Here is a 12,328-nt window from a genome sequence, read left to right on the forward strand (position 1 = left end):
TAGGCTACCTGGCCTGCACACATAGTAGTAGACCTATAGGCTACCTGGTCTGCACACAAATGTAGGTATAGAAATGTGCCCATTTGAGGATCTGATACTATTTCTGATTGGCTTAACGCACCACCACTAAAGAGCTGTGGAGCTTCTCAAAGTAATGTTTTCTTCACCTCAAACAGCGAGCAAACGATTTACATCTATTGAGAATGAAATTAGTTACTCAATGTATTTGTCTGTCTGTCTGTCCAGAGGCTCATCTTGTCTGTCTGCTTACCTGCCTGTCTGTCTGTCCGTCCAGAGGCTCATCTTGTCTGTCTGTCTGTCCAGATGCTCATCTGGTCTGTCTGCTTACCTGCCTGTCTGTCTGTCCGTCCAGAGGCTCATCTTGTCTGTCTGCCTGTCTGTCTGTCCAGACGCTCATCCAGTGTCTGTCTGTCCCTTCCAGATGATCTCAGCCCAGAAGCAGCTGATTGAGAAGGCAGACGCTGTGCAGGAGAGGATTGCACAGGTTCAGAGAGAGGGTGAGAGGAGGGGATGGATGGATGGACAGATGGAGGAATATAAAATGAATGTCTAACCAGCCACAGTAATAACAAACCCTGGATCCTATCTTCAGGAATCTAGCAGTGTGATAATAATAACTAACTTGTAACTTCTAATAACTTACGTGTTCTACTGAAGTGTGATTGAAAAGGGCCATCTTTTATATTGTATTGTGTACCCCTGTCAGAAGAGATATGCTGGCTCAAGTGCATTGCCCTATATGGGAGAAATGGAGAGAGGAAAGTAAATAGCTGGCTTTGATTTACCATACTAATAAACATATATCTACCCCAGATGTCGGTCTAGATCATGAGCCTTAAAAGGAGACAAACTACTCACATAAGAGCTTGAGACAAAAGGATAGTAATGGAAAAATTTATTTTTATCCCCTGCTCAAGTGTGACATTTAATTGAGCTAAATTACAAAATAACATTTTTTCAAATTGAATGATATGGATTGTCTTTCTGTTACTTATCGCTAGCCTCAGCTCTCACTGACTCTTAATTTTGTCTCTGTCTCGTTCACCTGTCCCTGTCTCGTCTCAGGAATGGAGTTTCACGAGGAGCTGCCCAGGCTGGGAGAGAAGGAGGGGCTGAAGGGGCGCAAGCATAGTAAAGCCCTGGAGAGTTTCACCTGGAACATCACTGTCCTCAAGGTACTCATGGAGGCACAATACACTTTGTCACCAAGGGGAAAATGTCTTGGACACATTTACGCTGCTGTATATTATATAAACACCCACCCTCTCTCTCGCTCTCTCTCTCTTGCTCTCTTTTACTTTCTCTCCCCTCTCTATCTCCCTCCCTCTCTCTCCTTCCCTCCAACTCCCTACCTCACTCCCTCTCTCTCCTTCCCTCCCTCCCTACCTCCCTCCCTCCATCGCTCCCTCCATCGCTCCCTCTCTCCTTCCTTCCCTACCTCCCTCCCTCCCTCTCCCTCCCTCCCTCCCTCCCTCCCTCCCTCCCTCCCTCCCTCCCTCCCTCCCTCCCTCCCTCCCTCCCTCCCTCCCTCCCTCCCTCCCTCCCTCCCTCCCTCCCTCCCTCCCTCCCTACCTCCCTCCCTCCCTCTCTCCTTCCTTCCCTCCCTCCCTCCCTCCCTCCCTCCCTCCCTCCCTCCCTCCCTCCCTCCCTCCCTCCCTCTCTCTCCTTCCCTCCCTCCCTACCTCCCTCCCTCCATCGCTCCCTCTACAGGGTCAGTGTGATCTCCTGCATGGTGCCAAGGCAGACTCTCTGGATGCTCTGAGACAGTTGGCCTTGGCCTGTGAAGCCTGTGGCTTGACCTCTACCATCTCCTGCGGTCCCTCTGACCTCTTCTACACCCCTCACGGCAGGAGAGGCAGCACCCATGGCAATGGACGAATCTGACACACCCAACCTACCAGAGAGAGGGAGGGGGAGAGAGGGATGGAGAGAGAGGGAGGGGGAGAGAGGGATGGAGAGAGAGGGAGGGGGAGAGAGGGATGGAGAGAGAGGGAGGGGGTGGGGACAGAGAGAGAGTGGAATGGTATAGAATAGAGGCCAGAGCCTATCCCTTTATCCAGAATAAAGTAGCAAGACTACTGAAGAATCGTTGCAGTAATTTGAAAGCCTCACTTTGTGTTCTTCAGTCCTGAGGCTTTTTAACAAAACATGAATGTTCTTACGTTACGTAAAAAACACTTGTGCTTATTTAACAATGTGAACTTGAACTTAATATAACTTTCTCAGTTTCTTTCTGTTGGAAAACACGGACTAAATGAAAACATTTTCTCAATGTTTTTTTTGTTTCTCTGTGATTGTGAACACAAAACATTGTTCTGCTGTGAGGAAAGTGGTGGTCACCTTTATTTTCATTTGATTTATTGGACCTTTATTTAACTAGGCAAGTCAGTTAAGAACAAACTCTTATTTTCAATAAGGAACAGTTGGTTAACTGCCTGTTCAGGGGCAGAACGACAGATTTGTACCTTGTCAGCTCGGGGGTTTGAACTTGCAACCTTCCGGTTACTAGTCCAACGCTTTAACCACTAGGCTACCCTGTGTTAAAGTTATTTTCTCTATGGACCCTGTACGCTGAACCTAATGTTTGGATTTAGCTCAACTCACCATTTCTGAGCACAGTGGTTTCAAGAACCTGTTTAAGTTCTCCTTCCTAACATCCTTCCTAACATTTGAAGCCCAGGGAGTCTATGGAGGAGTCAATTACATTTTCCAGGAATTCACAAGCAACAAGCGCCTGTTGTACTCTGTTAGCCGGGGTTGTCTGCCCGCCTGAAGACTCTCCATGTAGCCTAGTGGTCAGAGCGTTGGGCCAGTAACCAGCAAGTAACCTAGTGGTCAGAGTGTTGGGCCAGTAACCAGCAGGTAGCCTAGTGGTCAGAGCGTTGGGCCAGTAACCAGCAGGTAGCCTAGTGGTCAGAGCGTTGGGCCAGTAACCAGCAGGTAGCCTAGTGGTCAGAGCGTTGGGCCAGTAACCAGCAGGTAGCCTAGTGGTCAGAGCGTTGGGCCAGTAACCAGCAGGTAGCCTAGTGGTCAGAGCGTTGGGCCAGTAACCAGCAGGTAGCCTAGTGGTCAGAGCGTTGGGCCAGTAACCAGCAGGTAGCCTAGTGGTCAGAGCGTTGGGCCAGTAACCAGCAGGTAGCCTAGTGGTCAGAGCGTTGGGCCAGTAACCAGCAGGTAGCCTAGTGGTCAGAGCGTTGGGCCAGTAACCAGCAGGTAGCCTAGTGGTCAGAGCGTTGGGCCAGTAACCAGCAGGTAGCCTAGTGGTCAGAGCGTTGGGCCAGTAACTGAAAGGTTGCTGTATGGAATCCCCGAGCTGTCCTTCTGCCCCTGAGCAAGGCAGTTAAGCCTCTGGGCGCCGAAGACGTGGATGTCAATTAAGGTAGACCCCCGCACCTCTCTGATTGAGGGGTTGGGTTAAATGCGGAAGACACATTTCAGTTGAAGGCATTCAGTTGTACAACTGACTAGTTATCCCCCTTCCCCACATGCATCCACCTAATTTATCCCTCGGAGGAACTGATGTAACGCTGTTGATGAGAGCCCTTCTCGTAGTGGATACAACGGGGGGCTTTCATTCAGGGATGGAGTGAAGGGTGACCCCCATGTCCAAAAGGACATGCTGAGGGACAATTGATTGATTAATAGGTTGTGTTAAAAAGGCTTGGTTGATTGATAGATGTGTATTTCTCTACTAGAGGACATTATTGGCATGGCTGTGTTACTATGAGGGACGTATAGGGGCCCCTTTCTCTATGAGTTGACTGAAAGTATGTGCTGGGTTTGTCCCAGCTTAAAAAACTCACTCAGCTAAACACTGATGTACTCTGACAAAGAACTACAAAAATGGTGCCACTAGGTGCTACTACTAACCTCGGTGTGTTTTTATGCTTGCCCACTTCTGATGGAGTGTGGGACATTAAATGGGGTCTCCTGTGGCTCACAGGTAAACATTCCGTTCTAGCCTGGGGTAGGAGGTGATGTACTGTCCCTACAGTGATGGATAATAGAATGCTTCATGAGAAAGGCTATTAGCTAAATAAAACTCATTCCCTTACCATAGAACAGGTGCTAGTTCTAAAGCCTGGGCCTCTGCGTTAACCCTTTATGTGCATTTATGAACAAAACGACAGATGAGTCGTTCCACCAAAATTGAGCCTCTTGCATTTTATGTAGAAATTGTGCACCAATATTGAATCTGAAAAGTCTGTTATATTAAATGAAGTGCCCTTTTAATATAGACCACATGGAGAATTCAATATCTTTATAAGGAATAACGTGCCAAAGTGCCAAAATATCAGTATTTTGGCATGTCCCTCAGTTACTGCTAGGAAGATTTGAACCCACTTAAACCCAACATTTCTCCCAAGTTTTCAACATCATTGTTGAAGTCCTAGTTATTTTGTTGCTTTGACAAAGTTGATTCTGAAGATTATTATTGATTTAATGTGATTCATTTACGTCCGTCCCTCATTTTAAGGTCAACCCTGTTACCTGAACTGAACTCGGGTTTTCAAAATGGTGAAACTATTCCTTTAAAAAAAGAAACATTGAACATCTTATAGTCAAATCATAGTGTGAAAGCAGGTTAGCTGGTTCTACTCTTTTTGGCCATTTTCTAGTGTTTAGTGGTGGGAAACTGAGCGGGTCAAGGATTTCGCGTCAAGCCTTTTACCCACAGATAGCCCTGGCTAGAAATGTTTTACCAAGTTAAAGCTTGCATTCACATGCCCCTCACAACAATCTTCCATTCCCCCTGTCACATGGGGATTCATGACTGATTTAAGATGAAATCGTCAACCCTGATACTTTATTTGGCACATAATAGGTACTTACTATAGTAATGTTTTTATTTAAAACCTCTTGAGATGGAACGACCCAGATACAGAATGCAAAGATTGCTGTCTAATCTGCTCGACTGGTGTGTTGATGTTTTTTGCTGTGTTGAGACGCTACAAATCTTAAATAAAACCTCTGATCGAACAACACTCTGGTCCATAGTTCTTTACTTTACTATACTATAGTAACTCTCTATAAACCTAAAAGACCATTTAGCAAGTTACATTTGGTTACATTTTTCTAATAAAAATAGAATACCCCCCCATGGTGTGACTTGGCAACGGGTGTTCAAGACAACGGGTGCGTTCAAGACAACTGGGAACTCAGGGGGAAAACAGCTTCGACTAGGATTTCTTTTTTTATGGTCATCAAACTGGAAATGTCAAGTTGGACACACTGGCATCTTTCTAGAGTGCCGACTTTCCGACCTGAAGATCACTAACGTCATGATTTGACCTCGAGTTCCCGGTTGCCTTGATAGCCCCATTATACCGTCCCTTATAGCGATGTGTGTATGGGCTACGGTTGCATCCAAACGGGTACTGTATTCCCTACGTAGTGCATTACAACCTATGTCTGTCTGTGTCTGCCATCTCCTCTGACCGAGCATTCAAACACATGTTTGTTTCGTCCTGTCGCCCTACACTCTTGTCACAGTATGTTATTAAATGCCCCTAGCTTTAATTTTGAAAAGCTAGTTTTTTTTCTATCTGATTACCAATGTCACAGTTGTACCCTGACTAAATAAAACAATATTTTACTGACCATTAAATCGCCTTGTTTTCTTTCTTGTCTTCCATCTAATCATTATGGAATCATCACATTGGTTCTCTCTAAAACGTTCTCTTAGAAAAGGAGGGAAAGAAAGATTAATTTTGAAGGTAATGGTTCTGAGCCTTGGTTTTGATGGCCAGTAGTAGTAAGGAATAATAGAGGTGTAGTTTGCCAGAACAGCCAGTAGGTGGAGGTGTTTATCAAGAGAACAAGGAATAATCCCTAGTAGGCTACTGCACTGAGCCCTTTCCTCAGGGTCACTCCTATCCCGAGTACTTTGGAAGTCCCTACCTTAAACCCTAACCTTAACCCCTACCCAAACCTTAACCATAACCATTACCCTTACCTAACCATAACCATAACCCTTACCTAACCTTAACCCTTACCTAACCCTAACCTTAACCCCTACCCAAACCTTAACCATAACCATTACCCTTACCTAACCCTTACCTAACCTTAACCCTTACCTAAACTTAACCCTAACCCCTACCCTAACCACAACCCTTACCTTAACCCCTACCCTAAGCTTAACCATAACCCCTACCCTAACCACAACCCTTACCTTAACCCCTACCCTAAGCTTAACCATAACCCTACCTAACCCTAACCCCTAACCCCTACCCTAAGCTTAACCATAACCCTACCTAACCCTAACCCCTACCCTAATCTTAACCATAACCCTACCTAACCCTAACCCCTACCCTAATCTTAACCATAACCCTACCTAACCCTAACCCCTACCCTAATCTTAACCCCTACCCTAATCTTAACCATAACCCTACCTAACCCTAACCCATACCCTAAGCTTAACCATAACCCTACCTAAGCCTAACCCCTACCCTAACCTTAACCCCTACCCTAAACTTAACCATAACCCTACCTAACCCTAACCCCTACCATAATCTTAACCATAACCCTACCTAACCCTAACCCCTACCCTAATCTTAACCATAACCCTACCTAACCCTAACCCCTACCCTAATCGTAACCCCTACCCTAATCTTAACCCTAACCCTAACCCCTACCCTAAGCTTAACCATAACCCTACCTAACCCTAACCCCTACCCTAACCTTAACCCCTACCCCAAGCTTAACCATAACCCTACCTAACCCTAACCCCTACCCTAATCTTAACCATAACCCTACCTAACCCTAACCCCTACCCTAATCTTAACCATAACCCTACCTAACCCTAACCCCTACCCTAATCTTAACCCCTACCCTAAGCTTAACCATAACCCTACCTAACCCTAACCCCTACCCTAATCTTAACCATTTTACAAGTCTACTCCAATGGGGGTAGGAACGTCCCAAGGATACCAGATAGCACAGGCCTTTTCCACAGTAAATAAGGCAAAATAAATATCAATATTTCCTAAATGTTATTGAATGTTCAATACTCAACCTTGGCTGCTAAATATGCTGATTTATTTTCATATCAAGCTTATAAAGAGTGATGGTAATTACAGTTCAAAAGTACACTAATATGTTTTAGTCCTACAACAAGAATAAACACTGGCACGGGCCTGATGTCATAGAACTGAAAGAAAAATCACTTCTCTATCTCTCTGTCTCCCGCCCTCCCTCCTTCTCTCGTGGTCCTGTACACTGGACGATGTCTCAGGGGATTGTGTGCAGCAGATGGGAGGTGATGGAACTCTGTGGTAGTGGAGGAGGAGACATGACAAGCCTGTCAGCTCCTAATGCAGGGGGAACATCTGGCTGCTGCTCGCCCTATCACCACCCTTACACACACACACCTTCACTACCATCACCACAGGGTCCCCGGCAGGGCCCTTTAGCCTGGGGCCACTAGGGGCTACACAGGGCCATGCTGGGGCTGGGGCCTCAGAGACACACAGCACAGGAGACGCCCCCTTATATTTTAAAAGTGAAGGAATAGTGAAGTATAACGTGTTGAATTATTTCACAGCTTTGAGGCCTAGTGTTAAACTCCTGAGTTGGTCTATGTGCTAATAGTCTATCCTATATATGACGAGGTTGTGAGATAGGGAATGACAGAATCTGAACGTTGGTGCAAAGGAACTACTGAATGTTGGTGCAAAGGAACTACTGAATGTTGGTGCAAAGGAACTACTGAATGTTGGTGCAAAGGAACTACTGAATGTTGGTGCAAAGGAACTACTGAATGTTGGTGCAAAGGAACTACTGAATGTTGGTGCAAAGGAACTACTGAATGTTGGTGCAAAGGAACTACTGAATGTTGGTGCAAAGGAACTACTGAATGTTGGTGCAAAGGAACTACTGAATGTTCAACTGTCTGGAAGCATTCCCACTGGGCACACCATGTCATTTCAACGTGGAAATGTGGGTAATATTAGTTTGAGACGTTGATCAGTGAGATGTTGGCCTTTATTCACCCACTCAAATATCACAGCAGTAAGTGTGTAGAATTCCCAATGGGTTATCACTGCTTTCAACCATCTAAAAAAGCACAACAAAGTTCAAATGGTTAAATACAATGTCAGATGTTTTTTATTTCTTGTGTTCCACTGTGCTTCATCTAACAGCACAACCAAAGGGAAAAAACAACTAAGGTTTGCAGTTGAGATGACATTGAAAGTACATAGTGCAAGTCATAACTGCTGTTTGTGATCCTGTGCAGATTAATATAGCCACTGTGAAGATTTCCACAGACCTGGGACCCTTGCATGCTATCTTGAACATACACCTTTCTATAATTACATAAGAAGACATTTATAGTTATAGGAACCTGGAAGTGGTCACGGATGTGTTACTCATTCTAAGGTTGAATAAGTACTGTTACATTAGTTTGTGGGATAGCCTTAAGTTTGGGCTGTTTATTGGATTTCAAAAGTAGTATTGAACTGTGTTTGGGTGACAACACAACCAAATATCAACATTTAAAAGAAATGCATCTAATGCTAGGATAGTTTCATCAGAGCCACTGGCTGAATCCTATAGCTTAAATGTAGACTGAGCGATGTGACCTAGATGCAGAAAGTAAACAGCACAGTAGTGGGTCAATTTCCGCAACAATTAAGAGCGTTGGCGCGCAAGGCTCAACTTCTCCACTGTTTTGGTGGCCTGGCTACCACACGATGAACAGCTACCACACCATGAACAGCTACCACACCATGAACAGCTACCACACCATGAACAGCTACCACACCATGAACACCATGAACAGCATGAACACCATGAACAGCTACCACACCATGAACAGCATGAACACCATGAACAGCTACCACACCATGAACAGCATGAACACCATGAACAGCATGAACACCATGAACACCATGAACAGCATGAACACCATGAACAGCATGAACACCATGAACAGCATGAACACCATGAACAGCATGAACACCATGAACACCATGAACACCATGAACACCATGAACAGCTACCACACCATGAACAGCATGAACACCATGAACACCATGAACAGCATGAACAGCATGAACACCATGAACAGCATGAACAGCTACCACACCATGAACAGCATGAACAGCATGAACACCATGAACACCATGAACACCATGAACAGCTACCACACCATGAACAGCATGAACACCATGAACACCATGAACAGCATGAACAGCATGAACACCATGAACACCATGAACAGCTACCACACCATGAACAGCATGAACACCATGAACACCATGAACAGCATGAACACCATGAACACCATGAACAGCATGAACACCATGAACACCGTGAACAGCATGAACACCATGAACACCATGAACAGCATGAACACCATGAACAGCATGAACACCATGAACAGCATGAACAGCTACCACACCATGAACAGCATGAACACCATGAACAGCATGAACAGCATGATAACCATGAACACCATGAACAGCATGAACACCATGAACAGCTACCACACCATGAACAGCTACCACACTATGAACAGCATGAACACCATGAACAGCATGAACACCATGAACAGCATGAACACCATGAACAGCTACCACACCATGAACACCATGAACACCATGAACAGCATGAACACCATGAACAGCTACCACACCATGAACAGCATGAACAGCATGAACACCATGAACATCATGAACACCATGAACAGCTACCACACCATGAACAGCATGAACACCATGAACAGCATGAACACCATGAACAGCATGAACACCATGAACAGCATGAACAACATGAACAGCATGAACAGCATGAACACCATGAACAGCATGAACACCATGAACAGCATGAACAGCATGAACACCATGAACAGCATGAACACCATGAACAGCATGAACAGCATGAACAGCATGAACACCATGAACACCATGAACAGCATGAACACCATGAACAGCATGAACAGCTACCACACCATGAACAGCATGAACAGCATGAACACCATGAACACCATGAACAGCATGAACACCATGAACAGCTACCACACCATGAACAGCTACCACACCATGAACAGCATGAACACCATGAACAGCATGAACACCATGAACAGCATAAACACCATGAACAGCTACCACACCATGAACACCATGAACAGCATGAACACCATGAACAGCTACCACACCATGAACAGCATGAACACCATGAACAGCATGAACACCATGAACATCATGAACACCATGAACAGCTACCACACCATGAACAGCATGAACACCATGAACACCATGAACAGCTACCACACCATGAACAGCATGAACACCATGAACAGCATGGACACCATGAACAGCATGAACAACATGAACAGCATGAACAGCATGAACACCATGAACAGCATGAACACCATGAACAGCATGAACAGCATGAACACCATGAACAGCATGAACACCATGAACAGCATGAACACCATGAACACCATGAACAGCATGAACAGCATGACCACCATGAACACCATGAACAACATGAACACCATGAACAGCTACCACACCATGAACACCATGAACACCATGACCACCATGAACAGCATGAACACCATGGACACCATGAACACCATGAACACCATGAACAGCTACCACACCATGAACAGCATGAACACCATGAACAGCATGAACACCATGAACAGCATGAACACCATGAACAGCTACCACACCATGAACACGATGAACAGCATGAACACCACGAACAGCATGAACACCATGAACAGCTACCACACCATGAACAGCATGAACACCATGAACACCATGAACAGCATGAACACCATGAACATCATGAACACCATGAACAGCTACCACACCATGAACAGCATGAACACCATGAACACCATGAACAGCTACCACACCATGAACAGCATGAACACCATGAACAGCATGAACACCATGAACAGCATGAACAACATGAACAGCATGAACAGCATGAACACCATGAACAGCATGAACACCATGAACAGCATGAACAGCATGAACACCATGAACAGCATGAACACCATGAACAGCATGAACAGCATGAACACCATGAACAGCATGAACACCATGAACAGCATGAACACCATGAACACCATGAACAGCATGAACAGCATGACCACCATGAACACCATGAACAACATGAACACCATGAACAGCTACCACACCATGAACACCATGAACACCATGACCACCATGAACAGCATGAACACTATGAACACCATGAACACCATGAACAGCTACCACACCATGAACAGCATGAACACCATGAACAGCATGAACAGCATGAACAGCATGAACAGCATGAACACCATGAACACCATGAACACCATGAACAGCTACCACACCATGAACAGCATGAACACCATGAACAGCATGAACAGCATGAACACCATGAACAGCATGAACACCATGAACACCATGAACAGCATGAACAGCGTGGAGCGAAACTGTGCACATACGCAGGTAGTGTGAGAGAGAAGTCTTGTATCTCTCTCATCTCAATATCTGCCTGTTGGTTGTGAACACAACCAAATATCAACATTTGAAGGAAAGTATCTCTGACTTTTTAATTCCAGTTTGACTACAAATGAATAATTTAATATGTTGGATTCAAGTCTCCATCTCAACCAAGAATATAAGTTTAAGAATAGGATTAAATCAAATCAAACTTTGTTTAAAGTGCATTTTAAGTTAGATGTTGGGTTGATCTGGAGATGGGAATCCAACATATCAATGATTAGTTTGTAGACAAACTGGAATTTAAGCCAGACTAACTCTCCAGGAGGTGCTCCTCAGCCTATAGTTTTTTTCTGATCACTGATATAATTTGAAGATCTGATATTGTTTCAATGGTGCAAATTAAACATATTTTATACAATATTTGTCTATGTTGAAAATTGGTTGAAATGTAACCCTTAAAAACGACCGTTTTAGTTGATTACTTTTTTCAAATCCAATGTTTTTTTCCACGTAGATTCAACGTCACAATATACTGACAAATTACGTTGAAACGTTAGTTCAACCAATTAGTGCCAAATGAATATCTGTATTATCACTTCATCAAACGTTACAAGGCGCTAACAACTAACTACCAACCAATGAAAACACTGCCCATTATTCTAGTTAGGCAGTGCAGAAAACACATTATTCTAGTTGGGCAGTGCAGAAAACACATTATTCTAGTTGGGCAGGACAGAAAACACATTATTCTAGTTGGGCAGTGCAGAAAACACATTATTCTAGTTGGGCAGTGCAGAAAACACATTATTCTAGTTAGGCAGTGCAGAAAACACATTATTCTAGTTGGGCAGTGC

General features: G+C 44.5%; 2 protein-coding genes across 2 annotated transcripts in view; both read left to right on the forward strand.

Moving 5' to 3' along the window:
- Positions 1–5,629, forward strand: part of LOC109884183 (inactive phospholipase C-like protein 1) — a 172,392-nt gene extending 166,763 nt beyond the window's left edge. The window contains exons 8-10 of the mRNA XM_031805724.1: positions 443–518; positions 1,087–1,196; positions 1,732–5,629. Of these exons, the coding sequence (XP_031661584.1) occupies positions 443–518; positions 1,087–1,196; positions 1,732–1,905 (360 nt within the window). The 3' untranslated portion in view covers positions 1,906–5,629. The remainder of the gene's footprint in view (positions 1–442; positions 519–1,086; positions 1,197–1,731) is intronic.
- Positions 5,630–8,714: 3,085 nt separating this feature from the next.
- On the forward strand, positions 8,715–11,486 carry LOC116357691 (uncharacterized protein MAL13P1.336-like). Its single transcript, XM_031805555.1, has one exon. The coding sequence runs from the start codon at positions 8,715–8,717 to the stop codon at positions 11,484–11,486; it is 2,772 nt and encodes a 923-aa protein (XP_031661415.1).
- The last annotated feature ends 842 nt before the right edge of the window (positions 11,487–12,328 follow it).

This window comes from Oncorhynchus kisutch, linkage group LG26 (genome assembly GCF_002021735.2).
Source record: "Oncorhynchus kisutch isolate 150728-3 linkage group LG26, Okis_V2, whole genome shotgun sequence".
Taxonomy (NCBI): domain Eukaryota; kingdom Metazoa; phylum Chordata; class Actinopteri; order Salmoniformes; family Salmonidae; genus Oncorhynchus; species Oncorhynchus kisutch.